Genomic DNA, 22,552 nt, shown 5'->3' on the forward strand with positions numbered 1-22,552 from the left:
TTTAATGGTTGTGTACATATTAATGTTTGGACGTTATCATTTGGATCGGTTATTGGATCAGGCTTTGTACATTGTGAAAAATGGCTAGCGTTCGTAACAGTGGTCGACTGGCACCGACGGTTCGTGCTGTGATGGATTCATGCCAACGACTCTTGATGTTGGAATGCATATCAACCACTCAGGGGTTGTTTAAATAGTAAATTTGCTCCTTTACTAAAATATCACACATATAAATTCGCTCTTTCAGTGTCAGTATTTGCCCATTGGGGCAAATGTCAGAAAAAAACACCCAAAAACAAACAAACCGTCTGGCATATGTGACTGTGTGCCAGAGGTCCCGACAATATACATAACTTGGCTTGCTTTTAACAACTAATTTATCTTCTGAACTCGACCAGGGACCGTCAGTCGCGACATGCATGTACGAGTTCCTAATTACCACATGGGTTCGATATATTGAATGATTTATAACTGGAATTAAACTGTGGCTAGACAGATGCACATCAAACAAAACTAATACCACATGGACACAGTAACCGCGTCTCAGCTTTAGAAACTGTGAAACACTAAAGTCAGTGAGTAAGTTTAGTTTTACGCCGCACTCAGGAATTTTCCAGCTATATGGTGGCGGTCTGTAAATAATCGGGTCTGGACCAGACAATCCAGTGATCAACAACGTGACCATCGATCTGCGCAACTGGAAACCGATGACATGTGTCAACCAAGTCAGCGAGCCTGACCACCCAATCCCGTTAGTTCCCTCTTACGATAAGCCTTGTCTTTTACGAATTGCCTTTTATGGCAAGCATGGGTTGCTGAAGGCCTATTCTAGCCCGGACCTTCACGGGTCAAACACTAAAGAGTAATGAAAGAAAAACTTTCATGCCACTGCCATGACGCCTTTATTTAGTTTAGATGAATCGATTACTTTAAAATATATTTTGTTTCTATCTCTAGTAAGTACACTCCGATAATAACGAATTATAATTGATTATAAGTCGTTATAACCGCATTTTGACTGGAATACACAACAGGACCAAACATCAGTCAGATCGTTTTTTTTACATTCGTTCGTGCTTACCTCCTTTTGATGTAGGATTCATCTCCTTCAAATACAACGTTTTATATAAGCCTGTGACCTTTCATGCAATAAATAAAATTCAACAGAATTTATTGATCGAATGTAGGGATTGTTCACACAAGAACACAATACATCGATATTGTACTATACAGCATTCGCTTACAATCCAATACAGAAATGCCTTAACCCCAGGACACAAACATTCAATTTTTATTCTCAAAACAATGACGTGCATTTTGTGGTCTGCTTGCAGGACATTGAGCGGAGACGGGATGACTCGGACCGAGAAAACTGACGCGGAAGTAGTTGCACCGAACTACAAACTCAGAGATCTGTGGGCGGAGTTTTGTCAGACAACCGCGATTCATGGATTCAATAAGATCACGAGGCGCAATCGCCGATTCACCTTTCGAGGGTAGGTACTAGAACTGAAGTCACATATACTCGGCGTCATTAATGAAAGGTCAAGCTATTGCATATACTATTTCTTAAAAACTGTAAAATCGTTTTTCGTTTCACTGAATGTTTTGCAAACTTTCTTTACAGTATGGAAATCACATCAGGTCGCTGAAATGTCGTTAGTGCGTTTTTTCAACTTCCGATACATTCTGTTACAAATGACAATTTAATTATTTAAATTGTCATTACGGAAATCCATCTGCCACTTAATGCTATGGACCTCATAGAATCTGGTCAAACTCAGCGGCAGGATGCTGTCCGCTTTAATGCTAGAGTGCCATTGGTAGACTGTGGCACAGATTTCAAGCCAGTGGGTCCTAGATCGGTGGTGATCGGTCATGATTTGGGTAGTATTAATTCCTGCTGAACGTACTGCATCTAGTCGACGGTAATCTTACCGGACAGAGGTAAAGGGACAAGATTCTGGCTTCTCTATCGGTAGCCTTTCCCACAAGCTATACAAGCTTTTATGGTCGACTCTTTTCACCTAAATACGACAACGCCAAGCCTCACAGGGCCAGTGTTGTCACGGAATTCCACAGGCAGCCCAACTGAGCATGTCTGGGATGAACTCAGTCGACGCATGTACACATCAGCGGACTCCGCAGAGCTCTAGTAGACGAATTGAACGCTATTCCGTATATTCTGTTTTCTTTATGAAATTGATAGGACGCATGAGAACAATGATGAGGGTACACAAGATACTGAAAAACCGTGTGCTTTGCGTTTGTCATTCTCATGTGTTGAGTGGTGGTTGATGTTTGCTAGAGCTGTGCGAATTTTTTGTCTGTATTTTTAGTCTGTTTTTTTTTGTCACGTTTGTAAACACATTTAACATTATGAAGACACTCTTCGTTCTATTATTTTCGAGAAACCTCTCTTTAAATGCGCGATATATCATTTGACCCTTTATTAATGACGTATAGTATATTTATGTTGTCGGGAGTATTTGATGAAACGTAGCATGTGTTCCTCCTCTGTTCAGTGAAAATCACTCACTCATCCTCTGTTGAGTGAAAATCACTCACTCATCTTCTGATAAGTAGTGCCTGCTATTACGGCACTATTATTAGCACCATAGTGCTACAGAACGATCTTTCTGCTACAATGATTGTAACTCCCATTCTCCATCATAGGCTTACGATAGTTGCAGCGCTAAGATCGCTTTGTGCAAGTGGGCCCTGGACAGCACTTACACTTTCATTGCTTTCAATACATATACACACAGCGGTAAGAAGACTTTGTGCAACAGGTTTCTATCCGCTCCGATGTTTCAAACATATTCACTGCATCCAATAAAGATACGCAAATCCAGTAAGGCCATGAATCAACAGGAGTTACACCTTTTTACAAGTTACAAATTTTAACAATTTATATTTTTAACTTTATCAACGAGTGTTGATGTAATTCTATTCTAATCCCAGATTCTATTTATCATCATTAGTTTTCAATGAAAACTGTACATCTTTCCACAACGTACACAATTAGAGTTGCAGTGCAGCGATGCCATAGCATTGTGGCGTCATCAAGTTAATGACGTCATAGCATTGTCAGGGCATTGTACAAAATTTCCTGCCCAAACGATATCTCCTGGGAGATATCGTTTGATCTCATACAAGCGATATCTCCTGTGGAACACAGGTTTGGATGATAACATGTTATAAACTCGCCCTGTTTTTGTTTTTGTTTATCCAGAGTACTTTGGTCAGTTGCTGTATGTGGTGCTACGGCGTTTCTCATCTTCAACCTGATGAGCGAGATTGGGGATTACTACAGCTTTCCTATTGGCACTAAGGTTACAAACAAAATCAGGAGCACTATTGAATTTCCCGCCGTCACCATCTGCAACAGATGCACCCTCAACAGAAGTCGTCTTATGTCTTACCCCGATCTTGAAGCATATTTCCGTGACGCAAGCATCAACGAAAGGTCCAGTACAGTATATAATTTCGCCGATATTGTTGACGGTATTATGCAGCAGTCACAGTCCTTAGAGTGGTGGACCAACATGTCTATGGATGCTTCTTCCTTGTTTAACCTCTGTTACTTCGGAGGAGAAAGTATCGACTGTACGAGCAATTTCCGACCTGTGTTCACCGACGAGGGCCTGTGTCATACCTTTAACTTCAACACCAGTGACATTGTCAACGTGAAGACCTCCGGCAACAGAGCCAACCTCATCGTAAACTACGACATTGGCCAGAGGTTTTACACATTCAGAGAAAACATGGCGGCGGGGATAAAGGTAAGGCTGACGGCTGACGTCTATGATGAAGGGGGCTTACTTTCTGCTGCCCAGTGCCAGACATTTTCAACTCGTAATCACCTAAATGTGATTATTAGAGAGAATGTTATTATCAAATGTCGACTGCGTAATGAATTCGTTGAGTCTGTTCAGTACATTGTCAGTGGATGTCCCTTCTTAGCACAAACTATATCTAAGCGTACCTTAAACGACGTGCTGCCATGGCTCGTTGTTATTGCCGTCCATCCATGACACAACCCGGAAAATGTCATGGAAAGTAAGCTTACAAACATCTTTGGAATACGTTTACAACCTAAGAACAATTCCTGCCAACAAACATGATTTTTTATTTTGTCGATAAATTAATAAATGAATTATTTATGTTATTGAAACTAAACTCACCCACTCCACATCTATATGATCATTCGGATCGGAAAGTGTCGGGGCTCCCCATCTGGAGCACAGTTGGAATTCTGGGGCATGCGAAGGCTGTTGTTTTAGAAAGTGTTTACTTCCTCCTTCTAGATGAGTTAGACTCGGCAGTGCTTGCTGGGAAAAGTCCCCATCGTTGTCTGGGCTGCGTGTAGAAGGTACAATCAGCCTGTGTCAGGGCCACCCGAACCTTCTTTAATGCTTTTACATATCTTGTTCATAAAAAATGCGAATGCCTCCGTGATTGGGTGAAGAGAGTCCTGACTGTGTCTGTCCGGGTACCGGAAGTTATGTTTATAAATGTTACATTTGTATTTGTTGTTATCGCATTATCCGGATATGAAATAGACGGGATGAGTCCACAAAACTACGTGGGGCATGTATAATAGTTTCATTGGTTTGGTTCATCAATGAGCTGGCTCTCTCTGGCACACCATGCAGGAATTTGAACTTGGTTATAATATCGGGTGATCAGTTACATCATATGATTTTGAAAAATCTCTGCGATATCTTCAGAGTCAGTTAGAAAACTGTATATAAGTTTCGTCCTCGTTTCAAATATCACGCGTGTGAAACGAATTAAAGAAACAATAGTGAAATAACACCGTTTAACAATTCTTGGTCGAGTAATTATTTACTTTTTTCATACACATTCAAGGAATCGTTTTGCTTCAAACACGCAGTTACGTGAAATGCATTCAAACAGGTCAATGTGTCATTATGTAACGTCATTCGTCCCTCTGGTGGTTTAAATAATGAGTGCAATGTTTACAGTGTGGCTGACATTATAAATCAGCGAGGGATTCATTATTGATATAGACTCTTACTGAGGGCAGCATACAGTGAAGCCATATCGTCCACTAAAGCCATCGTCAACAGACTTGATCAAACAAGAGACCCGCCTGATCTTGATGGAACCAGCATGATTCTGTTTGCGATGTAGTCTGTTTATGGCATTTGTAGACTCAGCAAATTTGTTCTTTCGTATAGAATTAGTATGTGAAATAGATAAACCCATATTAAATCATTCGGCAGCAGCTCTACATAACTGGTGCCAGTAAAGGCTTCCTAATTGACTTCATTACGTGACAATATGTCACTAATATTTGGCTTCTTCTGTAACAGTGTGTAACTGAAGATAGGCTTCCTACCTGGGATGTTTCTCTACTGATGTATCACTGTTCGTAAAGGCTTCTTACATGGCAGTGTATCGCTGTTCGTAAAGGCTTCTTACACGTCAGTGTATCGCAGTTCGTAAAGGCTTCCTAAATGGCAGTGTATCGCTGTTCCTAACGGCTTCCCACATGCCAGTGTATCACTGATGCTAGGATTCCTACATAACAACCAGTGTGCCGAACTATCTTGTAACATGTCAAGCAAACCAGGAAGGATTGTCCACTATGTAAATATATATCATGGACGCCAGAGAAAACCTCGATTATAGGACGAAAGCGCACAAAAATCATGAAACTTATAAATATTTGAATGGATGCTGAACATCGGTAATGACACCCGGTGGTCGCTAAAACAGTAAAGATAGTCACCCAAAAACATAAGTTGTAATTGGTTTCCCTTCTTCCAATATATCAGATATTACTGCTCTTTCCACGGTGTTACAGTCAACCTCCACGCCAATTTCTGATATCTGATGCCGTTACTGCTATGGCCATTACAACTTCTAATGGGTTGAAGCCACGTCATATCCTGCCTTCTAATGCATGGTAATCTGAAGCGCACACGGAAATCTTATCAATAACCAGTCTGACACTGTAATAGCATGATGGCGACGAAGGTATATCACCAATGCAACTGATTAAGGTATTGAGAATTACAATACTAGGAATATCCACCACAGGATGCGTGAAAATCTGGGCACTACAATACCATTAATGGAAGGCAACCCCTCTAGCAACACGCAATATTTCTATAGGGCATGGGAAACCGGTGGCATTGTCACTTGTCAATGATGGGGAATCATGGATACACTGTCATGTCGTAAGGCTTTGTTGTCATGTGCAATAAGGAATAAAAGAATTTTAAAGGATTGTTTTAGGCGTATGTTTAACGAGCGAAATGAATTACAAACACTGTAAGCTCTGTCTCTAATAACATACTAAATGAACTCGTTTGGAGTAGATTTAGTTTGGGCTATGCTCATCATTTCTGTTAAATTCCTAATTACCGACTGTAGACAAGTACTGATTAACACTTTGCGCCTGGATTTGTTACCATTATAATCACTAAGTGTACATATTGCATCATCGTTTCGCTGTGTGTTAGGGTGGGATAGTGGACACATCGTTCATAGGTTACACGGACGGTCCGGGATTGATTTGCCAATGGCCAAGATGTACCTGGCTGGACACTGGCTGAAATTAAACACTATTTTATGCAAATTTTGTGAATTGTCTGAGCTTTTCCTGAGTTTTGTTACCCAGTACGCATACGTCAATCGCTGTTACTATACGTCTTACGGTAAGTACACACAAATTCGAAGTGCTGAGAAACTGCCGTGTCGACATACTACCATGTATCGACATCCAGATGTGTGTATCTAAGTGCTGAGATTCCACCATTCATTGGCACCCTGACATGTCTTTCTAAGTACTGAGATACTGTCATGTATTGACACCCTGATATGTGTTTCTAAGTGCAGAGATACTGTCATGCATTGACACCCAGATATGTGTTGCTAAGTACTGAGATACAGCCATGTATTAACACCCTGACATGTGTTTCTGAGTGCTGAGATACTACCATGTGTTGACACCCTGACATGTGTTTCTGAGTGCTGAGATACCATTTATTGACACCCTGACATGTGTTTCTAACTGCTGAGATACTACCATGTGTTGACACCCTGACATGTGTTTCCAAGGGTTGAGATTCCACCATGCATTGAGGCACTGACGTGTGTTTCTAACTGATGAGATACTGCCATGTGTTGACACCCTGACATGTGTTTCTGAGTGCTGAGATACCATTTATTGACACCCTGACATGTGTTTCTAACTGATGAGATACTGCCATGTGTTGACACCCTGACATGTGTTTCTGAGTGCTGAGATACCATTTATTGACACCCTGACATGTGTTTCTAACTGATGAGATACTGCCATGTGTTGACACCCTGAAATGTGTTTCCAAGGGTTGAGATTCCAACATGCATCCTGACATGTGTTTCTAAGTGATGCGATTTCAACATGAATTGACACCCTGACATGTGTTTCTAAGTGATAGATATTGCCATGTGTTGACACCCTGCATACTGCTATATATTGACAATTTATACTTCCAGGTGCTGCTCCACAATTCCAGACATCATCCTGACGCCAATCCCACCGTGGTCATGGCTGCTCCCGGATTCTCCACATATGTTGCCATGCACAAGTCTGAGGTCAATATAAATATTAGGAGATATAGTTTTAGAATAACATTGATGACTCATACATACGTGTTGTTTGTGGGCATACCGTACATATCACAATAACTGAGTTGATCTAGAAGTCAGACCGCACAATAGAGAAAATGTGGTGCAGTTCTGGCAGCCGAGTGGGATGTGATCTTTCACAATCAGGAATGATTTAGCTTTGACTTAAATCCGGTTGTCGTCAGCTACGGCGAGTGACTACTATGCACTGAACCTTTGGAGGCATTATAAGTATCAATAGTATCATATTATCGAGGATACTTTTGGACTGTCATACAAATTTCCGTTTACTGACAGTCTGGGAGAAACTGTAATTCAGCTGATGTCAGAAGGAGATACATTTGATAAGTGTCAGTATTGTCTGTATTTGCGTCACATGACGCTCCACGTGCTGGTATGCTGCAAGACCTTTAAAGCTGACTGATAATAATGTAACATCTTGTGAAGGTTTGTAGGTGACATTATGTTGGTATACACATTTTGGTGTTTACAATGTGAAATATTTGGTTCTCTTGATTTATTAACACCGGCAATAACAAACGCATTTTAAGTGATATCACACACTGAAGAAAAAAGGGTTATTGATACCGTAGCTCCAAATATACAGGGCCCTCATTTAGCTCTGAAATGTTTAACCATAAAAAATTCCAATCCATTCCTTTTGATTGCAATAGGTGATGTGATGAGATCCTAGCTAATGAAACAGCGGTATTCAAGCGGACAGGTTTCCATTAGGCCACCAGCTTAATTACTTCGCTTCAATCCTTTGTCAGTTCTTTATACAACTGTGAGTGGGAGGAAAGGGCGGCAGCTGTTAGTTGTTGATAGTTGTTGATAGTTGTTGATAGTTGTTTAGGTTATGCAACATGTTATTATTCTCTTCTGGTTTACTGGTTTAATGATTCCTGCATTCAATCTATAGCAAAATACATGTGTTCAAATTCTTATGATCGATGACTACACTATTCACAGGTACTTGTGTTTTTATACTTTTTAAAGTTCTATGAGGTATGCTTGTATTTAAATGTATTAATTTTAATTTAATATTGTAAGCAACGCTTCGGGTTATATGGAGGTCTGGAGATGTATTATCGTCCTGAAAAGATAAAAACCTCCCACTTATTAGGTATTTCCACTTCTTCAAAGATAACTGGAGAATCATATCATGCTAATCAAAGATCACACAAGCACAGTGTACATACGTGTACAGGGAGATTAGGCTTTCAGTACTCCATAAAACTAAGCAGGTATTACTTTTCACAAGTGCATGTTTGATCTTTTTACAAATTGAATGCATTATAACGCAATGAAATACTAGTCATGATTAAATACAGTGAATAGGATGTAATTGTGTGACATTTCACCAATAAGGTAACACGATATCAAGAAGAGACCCATCGTCTCTTGAAGTGTGTTTGCGCAAAAGATACGATAAACATTTTAAACTACCTTACAAGCCTTTATATGAGCTTATGGAACAAACAAAGCATGGGAGACTTCATTCGCTACTTCTGTGCTAATGAGACAATAAACAATTTATTCTGCATACATGCAACTCATTTTGAAAACCCCCAGCCCATGCAAATGTAACAAGCAACGAGCAAAAACACTCATAAAACCCAAAAGACTACACAACGTTCTAGTTGAATATTAAACAGCTATCGTATGTGGGAAAAAATCAGAAATGTAGATATGGTCATCAATAAGCATATCTGGGGCATGTTTTCATCCATAATTACAGGATACTACACAAAGATCCTATAAAAAGATCCTATACAAAGATCTTATGCAAAGCTTTATACAAAATGTAAGTCTCTGATAATAGGACATTTTTATAATGAATGAGCCCCAGTGAGCCAGTGGGATTCTAAACCTACTTCATTTTGGACTATTCCATTGCAGAAAGGGTTAGGCGGAAAGTGTTGAGCATTATACAGACTAATGGCGTGTCTACGGCCCATGCCATTCAGTGGTAATGTGGTTCTTGAGAGGAGGGAAACGCATTTAAATAAATCTTCTATAAATAGTACCATTCGTATTTCTTTCATATAAAAACGAACAGGTGGTGGCTTCATAATGTCTGTTGGAACAATGCAACATTGCCTACAACCATAGTGTTCATCTAGGTGAGGTCTGTCAATATTTTAGGACTAACGTTGTATTGTTCAAGTTTAACAGCTGGCGAAAATAGTGATTCACATGAGTCAGTTACACGATGCGATAACTATTATTAATATTTTAATTCTCTGCTTGAAGGACAACATATTCATGCGACATACTGAAATCGGGAAATGAATGACAGTTGGTCTGTTAGCAGCCATCTGAGCGAGGTCACCCACAACTGTCAATATTTTGGGACTGGCGTAATCGTGTTGACGTCCTTCATCTGATGAAGTAGTGATTCACTTTAGCCAATTCGATTATGCGGTAATTATTAATTGTTTGAAGGACAACGTGGTCTTTCCACATACTGACATCGGAAATGATTGAGAATCTGTTAGTATCCATCTAGGTCACCCACTTCTTTCAGTAAATATATACGATGTCAAGGTTTTCAGAGGAAAATTTGATTCTAAAGCATCGGACAAGTCTGTCACCGTCTATACCAACTTCTGTGCGCGATCGTGATCAAATGTCACTTGACAATTCCTTCGCTAGGGTACGAGTTACGCAGAAACCAGTTGATATTGGAGACATTGTGTTGTGTGTGATTGGATTTTGAATGACCTGCAATCCATATCATTAGACTGATTGCATTATGTTTCGAACCATACGTTATCACAGGTTCATAAGCATGTTGCATTGGATCCGTAAAGCAATCGGGGTACAACAATATCCATTATGTAGCAACTGGGATTTGTGGTCGTCATCGTGTGGTCGTACTCACACACTTGTTTGATGCTTGCCATCGTATCCCACTTGGGGAGACCCATGCCCATAGTGCCAGAACCATCTTATTTGTAACTCTCTGTGTATATCATTAGATGTTGCTAAAACAGAGACCTACATATTTTTATGAACGTAGTTAGAGCAAAACGTTTACAAATATAGTATCTAGGAATATCTTTGAGTTGTTTTTAAATGTAGGCAGTTAATATTTTGTATTTTCAGCAATTGATTTCTGTCGTAATAGATATTCATTTCATATTTATCCATGACAAAGTCGCAAACAAGTTGAACCTTTGACAGCCTCATGGCCATGCATGTAAAAGTCAGTATACAGGTAGGTGTGATTGTAAGAGGTTAAACCAGTTGTGTTTAATTCAGCGAGTGAATGTGGACCTACTCGTGACCTTGACATTGATGATATTGACCAACATGTCAACTTGGAACTCACTATGACTATTAAGAACAATAGATACGAATTGATATGAAGGAAATATTGCTTGCGTTATGATGGTATAACTGACTCATCATTCGTTGATGAGCAAAGGAAGACGTTTGTAATATGTAATAGAATTATACATTTTTATCAGTTCTTTCTGTTATATTGTGTGATGTATCTTCGACATATTAGTATATGGCATCGTTAATCCTACCTACAGCATGGAACTGTTACTGGTGAACAGACATAGTGTAACATTTTGCTGATCTAAAATTAATACAAAGTACCATTTTTTGCTTCATTCTAATGTTTTCATGCTTACAGTGCCAACTAAATGTATATGCAGTCTTCAAATGAAGATGGAATAGAAAAACTTAATTTTAGTAAAAATAACTTGTAAAGGGTATATAGAGTGTTATTGTCCACAATTTTACTTCGTGATCTAAGCTCTCCAAAAGAATTATTAGGATGAAATAAAAAATAAACTGTCCTGTTGTGGGTTGAAATAATACCATGTGTGAAATGCACCTTAACAGGGCCCTGCCACGGTAGTCACGAACGGAAGTCGATGACAACCGTCTTTAAATAAAACTAAATCATTCCTGATTGTGAAAAATCACATCCCATTTGGTCACCAAAACTGCAGGGAGGTCTGATTTCCTTACTAGCTCAGACAAGATGTGACGATTGAACTAATCACTGTGAAATAATCTTTCATTTAGGATGATATCATTCATATTTTAGCCACACTTTAACACTTTAGGGTAGTACCGTTCAGGTAACTGTAAATTTGGTCAAACGCGTGATAGAATCGTTAGTGGGAATATACAGAACACGGAGCTGAGCAAGAAAGGTTTGTATGTCCGAACACAGGACTGAATTAGGTGAGTACGTTACTTGTTTATCGCTGCAAGCTTACATCAATAAGACTGTCTGTAAATAATGATATCTGGATAAGAAAGTCTTCTGATCTCTGCAACCGAAATACGGTGACGTGTCAAGGAAGTCAGCAATCACGACCAGCCAATCCCGTTAGTCGCTTCTTACGACAAGCATTGGTTACTGAAGACCCATTCTAACCCTGATATTCATTGGTGCATGGTATAAGGAACGAAAACTAGGGTTTCATTGTGAGGCTATGTCACACGGCTGATCCACTCAATAGGGTGCCAGGAATGTTACTGGAAACAACATCAAATCACTAAATGTCATCGTATAAACAGACTTCAGCAAGTCACCTCATAAATTTGGGTCCTTGTTTTGTAGTACGTGTACCTGCCTCACCCCTACATGGCGTTTGATGAAATGGAGTGTGTGGACACAAATCGTCCCGACTTTGTGAATCCTCTCAAGTACTACTCCCCCTACACCTATGACCATTGTTTCATGGAGTGTATACAGACCAAGGCCTACAACCTTTGTGGATGCGTCGGACCTTCTGATCCACGTAAGTTACATTCGTATCTACTCGTGTCATTCCGGCAAGACGGATGACGTCACGCGTCTCTCTCGTCGCCATGCATGCGACTGAGCCTTGTCAAAGCGCAAATGAGCGCGGAGATGAAAATAGTCTAATACTATTCCAAGTATAGATAACTCTAAATATCCATAAATGCAGCATATCCCGTGGGCAAAACAGCTAGTCATTCCCGAGCTAAAGATGTTTCAGCGTTAAAAGTTGTTCATCCTTTAGCTGTTTTCATGCGTTGAAATGCGTTTTTACTACGCGCAATTTGATTGGTTTGTCTGCATCGAAGATAACATCCATATGCATTTGTCCCAAGTAGATATATAGTTGAAGCAACATTCTAGCCGCTACTATTAAAGAGCGTTACAACATTCAAGGCTGCAGTAAGGCTTTCAATATGTATATAGAGTCATTCCCAAAGTTGACACATTAGTTACAAAAATAGTGCCCGATGGAATTCCCATGCATGAAACTGCGACGGGTGTCGCAGGTGAGACATACCTAATGGTTCCCCTTTTGTAGCATTAATAATCTTTTCCCCGAACCATTCTCCTTACGTTGATTATGATCTCGAAATAATGAGTTTTTTTCTCGTTACTTCCGTTATTATTCTCGTAATTTGTGGAATTATTTTCTCGTTACTTTAAATTTCATCTTGTTGTCGCCGATCCACCCATTCATAAAATGTCAATGTGTGTTGCCATTTACCTGTCGTCTGTAATGCATAAATAATGAGTCATTTACCGCAATGATTTGAAATAAATGCCCTTAATTACCACCAGGATCAGCAGAACCCGATATCCCAATCTGCTCCCTGGAGAAGCAGGACACCTGTTATTCGATATCTGTTCGTGAGTATCATATGTCCACTTATTGTAATACTTGAAGTAACCAGCGTTTTGATTCCAGGTAGGAACAGATTCTTAGCAAGTAATGCTTGTTCTAAAGCTGCTAGTATTTTTGTCCATGTATCACTTCGCCGCCCTCCATGAATGTTCATTCCGATTTGAAACAGTGAAAGTTTTCTCATCTCAATTTTCCAAGGTACTGTGGGAATTTTACACTTTCGCGATATAAATAAATACCCTGACCTTTGAAGACTATAAACCCCAGGTCAATCTCATCTTTAGTTATTTGCATTTATTAGCAATGTTTCGGAATCATTCGATCTGCACCATAAAATATGTTGAAGGTTATTACCACATGACTGAAGTTTTTCTAATTTAAAATTAAAATTACACAATCAATGAGAGACATTTTTTTCAATTTTTTTACTTTTATTTCCTTTTTCAATAACCTGCTCATGCACTTGCTAGTTAACGGTGCAGAATAAAAACACATAATAAATGCACAGGGCCTATAATCTCACAGTGGATAGTAGCTGGTATAATCAGTCACTGGGTTTTCTGGCCCAGTTTCGATTGTTTTTGTTGGTTTTTTTTGTTGACTTGCCTCAAATCGGCACGTCAGTGAGGAAACTAGTATTGGGAAATATTAGTTACCTGGGTGAGTTTTCCTAATTCCCATTTTTTAAAAAATAAAATCGTACATTACACTAAAAACAGGCACGTCATTATACATCCATGCTAACTGGCTAAATATTCTTTTGTATCTGTAGAAATTCTGCATGTCACTATATGTACAAATGCTGCATGTCCCTGTCTGTAGAAATACTGCATTTCACTCTCTGTGGAAATAGTGTATGTTACTATCTGTGGAAATACTGCATGTCACTATCTGTAGAAATACTGCATGTCATTATCTGTAGAAATACGGCATTTCACTATCTGTGGAAATACTGGATCTCACTATCTGTGGAAATGCTGCATGTCACTATCTGTAGACATACTGCATTTCACTATCTGTAGAAATACGGCATTTCACTATTTGTGGAAATACTGGATCTCACTATTTGTGGAAATGCTGCATCACTATCTGTTGAAATGCTGCATGTCACTGTCTGTACAAAACTGCACTGCGTAATTGCTGCTGTAACATTATATTATTATTCTATTATTTATATATATTTATATAGCGGCCATATCCAGATTATCTGCTCTAGGCGCTCTGTTTTAGGGAAATACTGCATGTCACTATCTGTAGAAACATCTTGTGTCAGCGTCTAAGGGAACTTATGAATTTACAGGTGAAATGTTCAAGAACACCACATTGGAGGCGGAGTGTCAATGTGGCACACAGTGCAATTTTGAGACGTTCAATGCGCAAGTGTCGTCAAGCGCGTACCCAGCGGAAATCTGGGCAGAAACGTTGAACAACAATACTAATTCGGAGACTTCCGAATTCTTCAGGTAACTTCCGTTTGTGCCAGTATCCAACCATCGTAAATTGTCCTGTTTACGATAACCTTCTACACTAGAATTCTTCAGTCAATATTCGTGCAGTACTAGTTTTGTTTTTCATATGCCCATCGACAAACTATTGACCACTGTTAGTTATGTGACATGTATATAAATATAATTCTTTCCAATGTTATGTTTAAAGTTTGATATTAAGATTTTCATCACTATTTGGGGCGTGATTCCAAGAAGTTCTCCATTGGGACATGTTAAGTTCATGATGACATGCAATTCCTAGTATCAGTATGTCATGTCTAAGAAAGAATGTTTGGAATAACAATATTGAGATTGTATGTAAATATCTGCCTGACCCATAGAACAGGGGTTGGAATTAGCTCATTAATTCATGATCAGTTCAATAATCATTTACGGAAGTATATTAGTACATTTAGTTACATACAGTTTTATCGTCCACTTCAGGAATAACTTCTTGGAGCTGAGAGTGTTCTACGACAAGATGATGGTGACATCCATAAAACAACATCCTCAGTACACGCGAGCCACTCTGTTCTGTTAGTACCCAACTTCATAGCCGGGTTGGAATTGGCCTTTGGAAAGTCATGCTTGTCCTGTGAGGCAGTAAAAGGGGTCTGGTGGACAGTGACTTATTTATGATGCATATCATTTTATCCCAGTTGCAAAGCCGAATGCTCGCTGGCCTGTGTGGTCCACATCGGGTGGTCAGACCCGAGGACCTGGTTGACACATGTCATCAGTTCCCAACTGTTCAGATCAATGCTCATGCTGTTGTTCACTGGATTGTCTGGTCCGGACTCGACTATTTGCAGACCGCCACCAAATAGCTGGAACATTGCTGCGTGCGGCTTTGAACAGCAAACAACACAAATTGACCGTACCTAGTTTACCTTGATTCCCACAGCCATGTTAGTCCTGTCTGTGTAGATGTCCTGGTCGATATTGAAAATGAGGACGTCGTAGCATCGTCACCTGCCGCCAATGCTATGACAATTTCACTGTTATTGTAGTTGAAGGTATGGCACAATCCTTCAGTGGTGAAAACAGGTCGGAATTTCCCCATGCAGTCAAATAATTCACCACCAAAGGAATATGACCTGTGAAGGTCCCGGGGTAGAATAGGCCTTCAGCAACCCATGCTTGCCATGAAAGGCGACTGTGCTTGTCGTAAGAGGCGACTAACGGGATCGGGTGGTCAGGTTCGCTGACTTGGTTGACACATGTCATCGGTTCCCAATTGCGCAGATCGATGCTCATGTTGTTGATCACTGGATTGTCTTGTCCAGGCTCGATTACTTACAGACCGCCGACATATAGCTGGAATATTACTGAGTGCGGCGTCAAACTAAACTCACTCACTCACTAGTATTTCGCCTCCCTCCATAGAAATATTCCTCTACCATTCTAACGACAATGGTATGTGAAACAATCTCACTCACTCACGTGTCCATGTCACACGGACAACTGTCATAAAGCTGGAATGATACTTAGTGCGGCGTTTACAAAATACATTTAGAGACTGTTAAGAATATAAACCTGTCTGAATATTCAGCTTGTCTAAACGCTCCTTAGAGTTGCGTCCCTTGCCAACCTGGATCATCTGGGTGATAAACGTCTACAAGCTGTGTTCATTTTACTTTCCAACGTGATATTCCCAGCATGGGTACAGTGTGTGAAGTCCATTTCTGGTGCCCCCCTGTCGTGGTGTTGCTGTAACACTGCTGAAAACAACGTAAAACATAATGTCACTCACTCACTGTAATAAGACGGGAAGTTAAGCAATAAATATGTGATATAATGGAAACAGTCTTCAAGCTGTCAGTGAACCCTAAACCATTTATTGGCCAAGATAATAGATTTCACAGATTAATTATTTTTAAAAGTGTATATTATATATCCGTGTACAAGCATATGAAATTTCTGATACCGGTGCGTTCAATAAAGTATTAGCTGTTTGTGGGGAAATACATTGCTGGTGAACTAAGCTATTGCTTTTGTTGTTGCAGCTAATGTCGGCGGTCAGATGGGATTGTGTCTCGGAGCCAGCATCCTGACAGTGGCAGAGATCGGGGAGCTCCTCACGTTCATGTTTCTGTACATGATGGACAGGCTTAGAGGACGAAAAGCAGAAAACAGGTTTAATAGATGGTGACGATGCTACCACATGTGGATACTTTCTCATGTCGACGACGATGTTTATGCAACAGGGCTCCCGATGTTCATCCTGCTCTACCTCTGAGAAGTGTAGGAAGAAAGTCAAGCTACAAAATTCAAAACGGAAAGGGTACAAACCCCTGAATCCTATTATCGATGTAAATGTTTAGACAACTGAAGCATTGTTTATACGGCCATCTTCAAAGGTGTCTCATAGCCAGCATGTTGACATTAACAGAGATTATTGAGCTCTTGGTGTTCTTCTTTGACAAGTCTAGAGTATATCCTACACCAGGCAGCTGTTGTAACACAACCTCTTGACGTGGTCTTTGTTGAGGTTTCAATAAAATGAACAAACTGCAATAAACTCAATGACCAAAGATGTATATATACAGGCAAATACAGCGTATCTTTCATTTAAGATCAGCCTGGGACTTTGTAAACATGTCTTTCACAATTTGACTGGATTCTGAATCAGCAAATGGTACACTGAATGTGCCAGTGAGGAGGCCTACTTAACCCCTGGGTCATGAAGCACATGGAAATCTAAGGAGTTGTTACACACATCAGCTGTTCGAAATGTACTCACTAAGCGGGAATGAGTTTTAATAACTATATGAAGGAAGGCGATATGCGAAACATGTTGTATTTTGTAAAAGTGTATCAAAGCAGAAAGGATGTGTGTGTAATCAACAAATGGAGGTTTCATGTGACGATTTTGTCATGACAGTGATTTTCGTATTAGGTTTTTTTCTTCTACATTTTAAGTTCAAGTGAAGACAAACCAGATGCACAAACATGCACAATCACGTTGTGGTTCACGAGTTGGACAACGGAAGAAACAGTCATGATCAAAATTGATTGCACGCAGATTTATTATTTACCTCCACCCCACGGAATATTTGATGTCACGTGAAAAATGTTGAAAGTTTATTTGCCAAATGTTCAATGTCAGGTGGAAAGAGGAAAGGAATGTGGTCAAAGATCACACAAAGCTGTAACTTTTTAATGATGTACATATTACTGTCATAGTATAAAATTTTCGACAATCAAAGGGACATCAATATTTTCAATTTGATCATGTGAAGATGTTTCTATTACTGTGAGCACTTTCTGCTTTTGAGTGAGTAGTTTCTGTCTTCTCACAGAATTGTTATGAAATCAGGCATACGGCCGAGTGTGTCCATATTGTGTTGACCTTTCCAGATCTATATCCCCATGTTGTATCATAAAACATCTAAATAAAGATATTCATTCAGTCGTTGCGGGTTAACATATCAGTACGAATTATGGATTCCACTTTGCCGTGATGAATCTGTGATCAGAATATTTTTATTCCATTGTCCTACTAAGGTAAAGGTATTACAACACCTACTAATCATTATTATGGATAGCATGTCTGCAAGATGAACCTTGATTTCACCTTAATGTCTTTGCATGTGGATTTTAGAAATAACAGTAATCCGGTCAGATGGCAGCTGATATTTGTTAACTGCTCACACACACGCGCACACGCACGAACGCATACACACACAGATGCTTTCACATGTAGAGCAAGTGCAAATCTTAGAGTCGTAAGCATCACGCGTTAATCCCATTTTGGCGTTGTGTTGTTACTAGTGTAGTATTGATTCATTTTATAGCAAGACAGACGGCAAATATGACAAATCCGGTTATAAACGAGTAGGATAAAGCACTTCGTCTCGGCTGTGATAAACCATTGACAGGTACGATACAATTACACCATACACGACCCAAATGCTGAATGTTCATTGACGATTTTCCGCTTAGGAAATGTGTCCACCGACTATTTATAGTCCATTCAGTAATAACTGTCCATAAATCCAACCTCGAAACATATTCGAATATGCAGCCTACTTTGATTCTAGTGTTTTGTTGCACCCACACAACAGCTGTTACAGAAAGGATATATACTGCTCAAGCTTCACAACACGTTCTATTTACCATAACACGCATTCAAATTTCACCGTAGTCTTATCAGTTCCAGGATGCGAATGACAGACTTTCGAGAAATTTCTGATGGATCACTGTAAACTATGATATGTTCAATTATGTACATTGTTGGAAACAGTTTGGAGTGAAGACATGTTCAATGAACAAGTTGGTTGTCATGTGGCACACAATGTCGTTAACCCAGATGTCACCAATGATTAGTCCGGTCATCCGTCAAAATGACAGACAAATGTAAAACATCCCAAATCACGAAATCAAATTCGGTGTCTGACAAATCAATTTCTACTAACGCGTATGTGATCGGTTGGATGGGATCACACCTTGACATCGTCGTATCATGCTTCCTGTAAGTGGCTGAATGGCTGACGATGGAAGGGTGTTCGGTGGGAGCATTGGCTAGTGAGTGAGTTAGTTTTAGTTTTACACCGCCTTTAGCAATATTCCTGTCACGGTGCTTGATTTCACACATAGTAGCAATTGGAAATGTGCCCACAGACTATTTATAGTTCATTCAGTAATAACTGTCCTTAAATCCAACCTCAAAACATATTAGAATATATGTGGACTCGAACCCGGGTCTTCGGCTTGACGAGCGAACCCTTAACCACTAGATTACACCACCGCCACCATGGCAGGACAAACAGTGGCTGGTTTTATGTATGTCACGACACTTCGCGAGACCTCAATACTTCCGGCGACATACAAAGGTCATAGCTTTTTGAATGGTCTCATGGTTGTCATTTGGCAGTAAGGAACCGATAATTCGTGCAGGAATATCAATTTTCCGATCTAACAATTATAGAGTTGAGATCTGGTGTCTGGTTTGGCCACACCATGACGTCAGTAGGTTTTCTGTCCTGAGTAGGCGTGATCGACCCTGACACAAGGTCTGACTACACCAGCACAAGCTTAAGACCGCACTTTAACATCCAGAAGGCCTTCACTTCAGTTTGACCCGCTTTAGGATATGGAGAACGTGTCTTTCCTGATCCACGAATCCAGACACAAATCATGACTGAACCCCACCCCCTCGTTGCGATCATTTTGTGGAGCTTTGTTGTTCTGAAGTGCTTCCCCTTGTCAATATCGTACTTGATTTGTGACAGACTGGGAAAAAGACGCATATATAGAACTGGGGTTCTTTTATGTTCCTGCCGTTTGGTCTGTATTTCAGTCGAGATGTACATAAGTGAATACAGTTAATGGGGCCAGTCAGTTAGCGAGACCATCCCCTAACAAACAACGTTCATACTTTACCGAACTGTCTCACGGTTGACAGACTAAGGATAATCCTTGCATGAATAACAGCTTATATAACCATCCCCAAATGAGCCAACTGTTAGGACAGCTGTGACAGTCAAGAATGGCTCTACACTTGGTCCGGTCAAGTAAAGTCATTTTTGCCGGTCGAGCAGTTTAGAACTAGAACTGGTTCTTGAATAAACGCTTGTCACCGAAACTCTGGTACCGGAAGTACACTGGGTCTCGTCTCGAATATCGCAAAACTGGCGAGCGCAAATGGTGCAGGAAACAGGTTTAGTATTGGACGTAGCCCCTCGCAAGACATTTTAGAGGTCCCACGGTTCCTTTGAGTTCGTTAGAACGAAATAAGATTATGCTCTCTCTGTGTTGGTTATTATCTTAGTATAATGGACGAAGCAAAACTTATAATCAACTCTGCGGGGCCATTGCGGCTTGTCGTAAGATAGCAAAGTGGTGCCTATGTTTGGGTACTTGTTCATAACATGTCATGGATGCATCTTAATGTTTCAGTTACTAAGGTTTTGTTTGGGGGGGGGGGGAGGGGACGGGGTAGAGAGAGACACGTGACAGGACAGTGTGACAGTCAGCCGCCTTCACTCACTCTCTACAAACCAATAATCGTTACAATACTAATCTATTTGGGGAGAAATAAAGTAGGTGTGGGGTTTAACTAAACAGAATATGTGTCATTCGTTTAATTTCTGTTTGTTGTCAGATATGCAATGCACTCCCCTTTCATTTGTTTGAAACCAACCCGTGTTTCACAAAACGAAAGCGTCACGAATTATATATCTTTTAATTGTTTTGTTCCACATTTATTCAATCGAGTTTCCATTGTATCTGTAAACCTTTACAACAGTCACTGCAATTAGAAAATTTATTCTGTGTTTTTCAAAGGCCAATAAAAATTTACTTGCAAACATTTGACTACAGAGGACAGAAGGGCTGACTGTTTGGCTGTCTCTCTTCGGAAATGATGGAGAGATAAGCCCGTCTAAATTCTCCTGTGTCACTAACGAGTTGACAATCCATTAGTAAAGCAAAGATGCATTAACGTTGTCGGGACATTTAATTACGGTTATACAACGACTTAAACATATTTCTATTCTCAAAGAATCTGGTTTGGTGAACAAGCAATACTTTTATTATTATCTTACCAGTATTTATATCGTCTAAACAAAATACACAGGAACTGGATACACAAAAACAACGAAGTAAATCTCACATGTGCATTGTACGTGCTTATGAAAATTGAGCTTGCAGTTACATTTAATTAATTGTGTATATATACTGGTTTAAAATAAATTATAAAATCGTTTAGTCTTCATGTTGTGTTGATGCAGGGACACTGTTATGTTCATATTGACATTCTTGGTCGCGGGGAGTATTCCGTATAACACAGTTTAGAGACTGCGGTTATCTACATTTAAATGTGTATCATTTCTACCAACATTGTTTCACCTACCCGTAACATGATAATGAACAATATCCTCATTGTGCAATCAAAAAGAAGCATTTAGGGTTGCTAGAAATGTCTTTTTACTTAATCCGAGTTAAAATCACTTCAGTCGAGGAAACGCCGAGAACTTACGATCTGGCAGACTCGACTGCCATTATTCACGTTTTGATAATTATCATTTCATCATTTCTTTCACATTCGATGTAGTTTACAGAGTGGGAGCTTCTTTAACATTCACCACATCATGAGGGGTAGGGGTGGGCGTGAAGCACACGTGTTAGATTCGTCTATGGGGCTTTCATTCGCGGTGCGTGCTTTGAACATGCCTGAAAACATGAGAGTCGAATCCCGGATGACTCAGATGTTGTACCTAGGTATTTCAGCAGTGCACTCGTGTTCGTGGTCTAGTGCATGTGGTAAATGTCGGAGAGCTGTATCACTTCCGGTTTAGTTTCACTGAAGCTTGCAGGCAGCGATACGAATCCTATATGGTACAAACCCGGTGGTCCCATCCTCTCTATAAAGTGAGTGAGTGAGTTAAAGTTTTACATCGCATCGGCCATATTGCAGCCATATAGCGATGAAAACAATGTAATTAATTTAAAATAGCTGCCGACAAAGGACAGTAGAACCAACTACTGTATTAGAGATGTATTTTAAAACTAGTAATGAAATCTAAAATACTTCAACTGTAGAAGGCAATACAATACAAAAACAGGCTATAGATTGCCAACAACTGAAGGTAGATCACCACACTAGCTCTTTATCAAGACTTTTATGTGATAATTCATTGTAAACACAGAGGGACTAAAGGGCGCTTTGTTTATCAAACTTATTTACTTTTTTTATGAATTATATGCTCTGTGCCTACTGTCGTAAGTCGTGGTAGGGTAGCCTATTGGTTAAAGCGTACACCGAATACCAGGGTT

General features: G+C 39.9%; 1 protein-coding gene across 2 annotated transcripts in view; it reads left to right on the forward strand.

Moving 5' to 3' along the window:
* The window catches only part of LOC137273923 (acid-sensing ion channel 4-B-like), a 35,696-nt gene extending 17,508 nt beyond the window's left edge, over window positions 1-18,188 (forward strand). For both annotated transcript variants that reach the window (XM_067806830.1, XM_067806831.1), the window contains exons 2-9: window positions 1,335-1,496; window positions 3,236-3,785; window positions 7,516-7,614; window positions 12,239-12,419; window positions 13,223-13,291; window positions 14,587-14,749; window positions 15,218-15,309; window positions 16,780-18,188. In XM_067806830.1, coding sequence (XP_067662931.1) covers window positions 1,335-1,496; window positions 3,236-3,785; window positions 7,516-7,614; window positions 12,239-12,419; window positions 13,223-13,291; window positions 14,587-14,749; window positions 15,218-15,309; window positions 16,780-16,925 — 1,462 coding nt within the window. In that variant the 3' untranslated portion in view covers window positions 16,926-18,188. The remainder of the gene's footprint in view (window positions 1-1,334; window positions 1,497-3,235; window positions 3,786-7,515; window positions 7,615-12,238; window positions 12,420-13,222; window positions 13,292-14,586; window positions 14,750-15,217; window positions 15,310-16,779) is intronic.
* Window positions 18,189-22,552: the final 4,364 nt, after the last annotated feature.

This window comes from Haliotis asinina, chromosome 2, assembly GCF_037392515.1.
Source record: "Haliotis asinina isolate JCU_RB_2024 chromosome 2, JCU_Hal_asi_v2, whole genome shotgun sequence".
NCBI lineage: Eukaryota > Metazoa > Mollusca > Gastropoda > Lepetellida > Haliotidae > Haliotis > Haliotis asinina.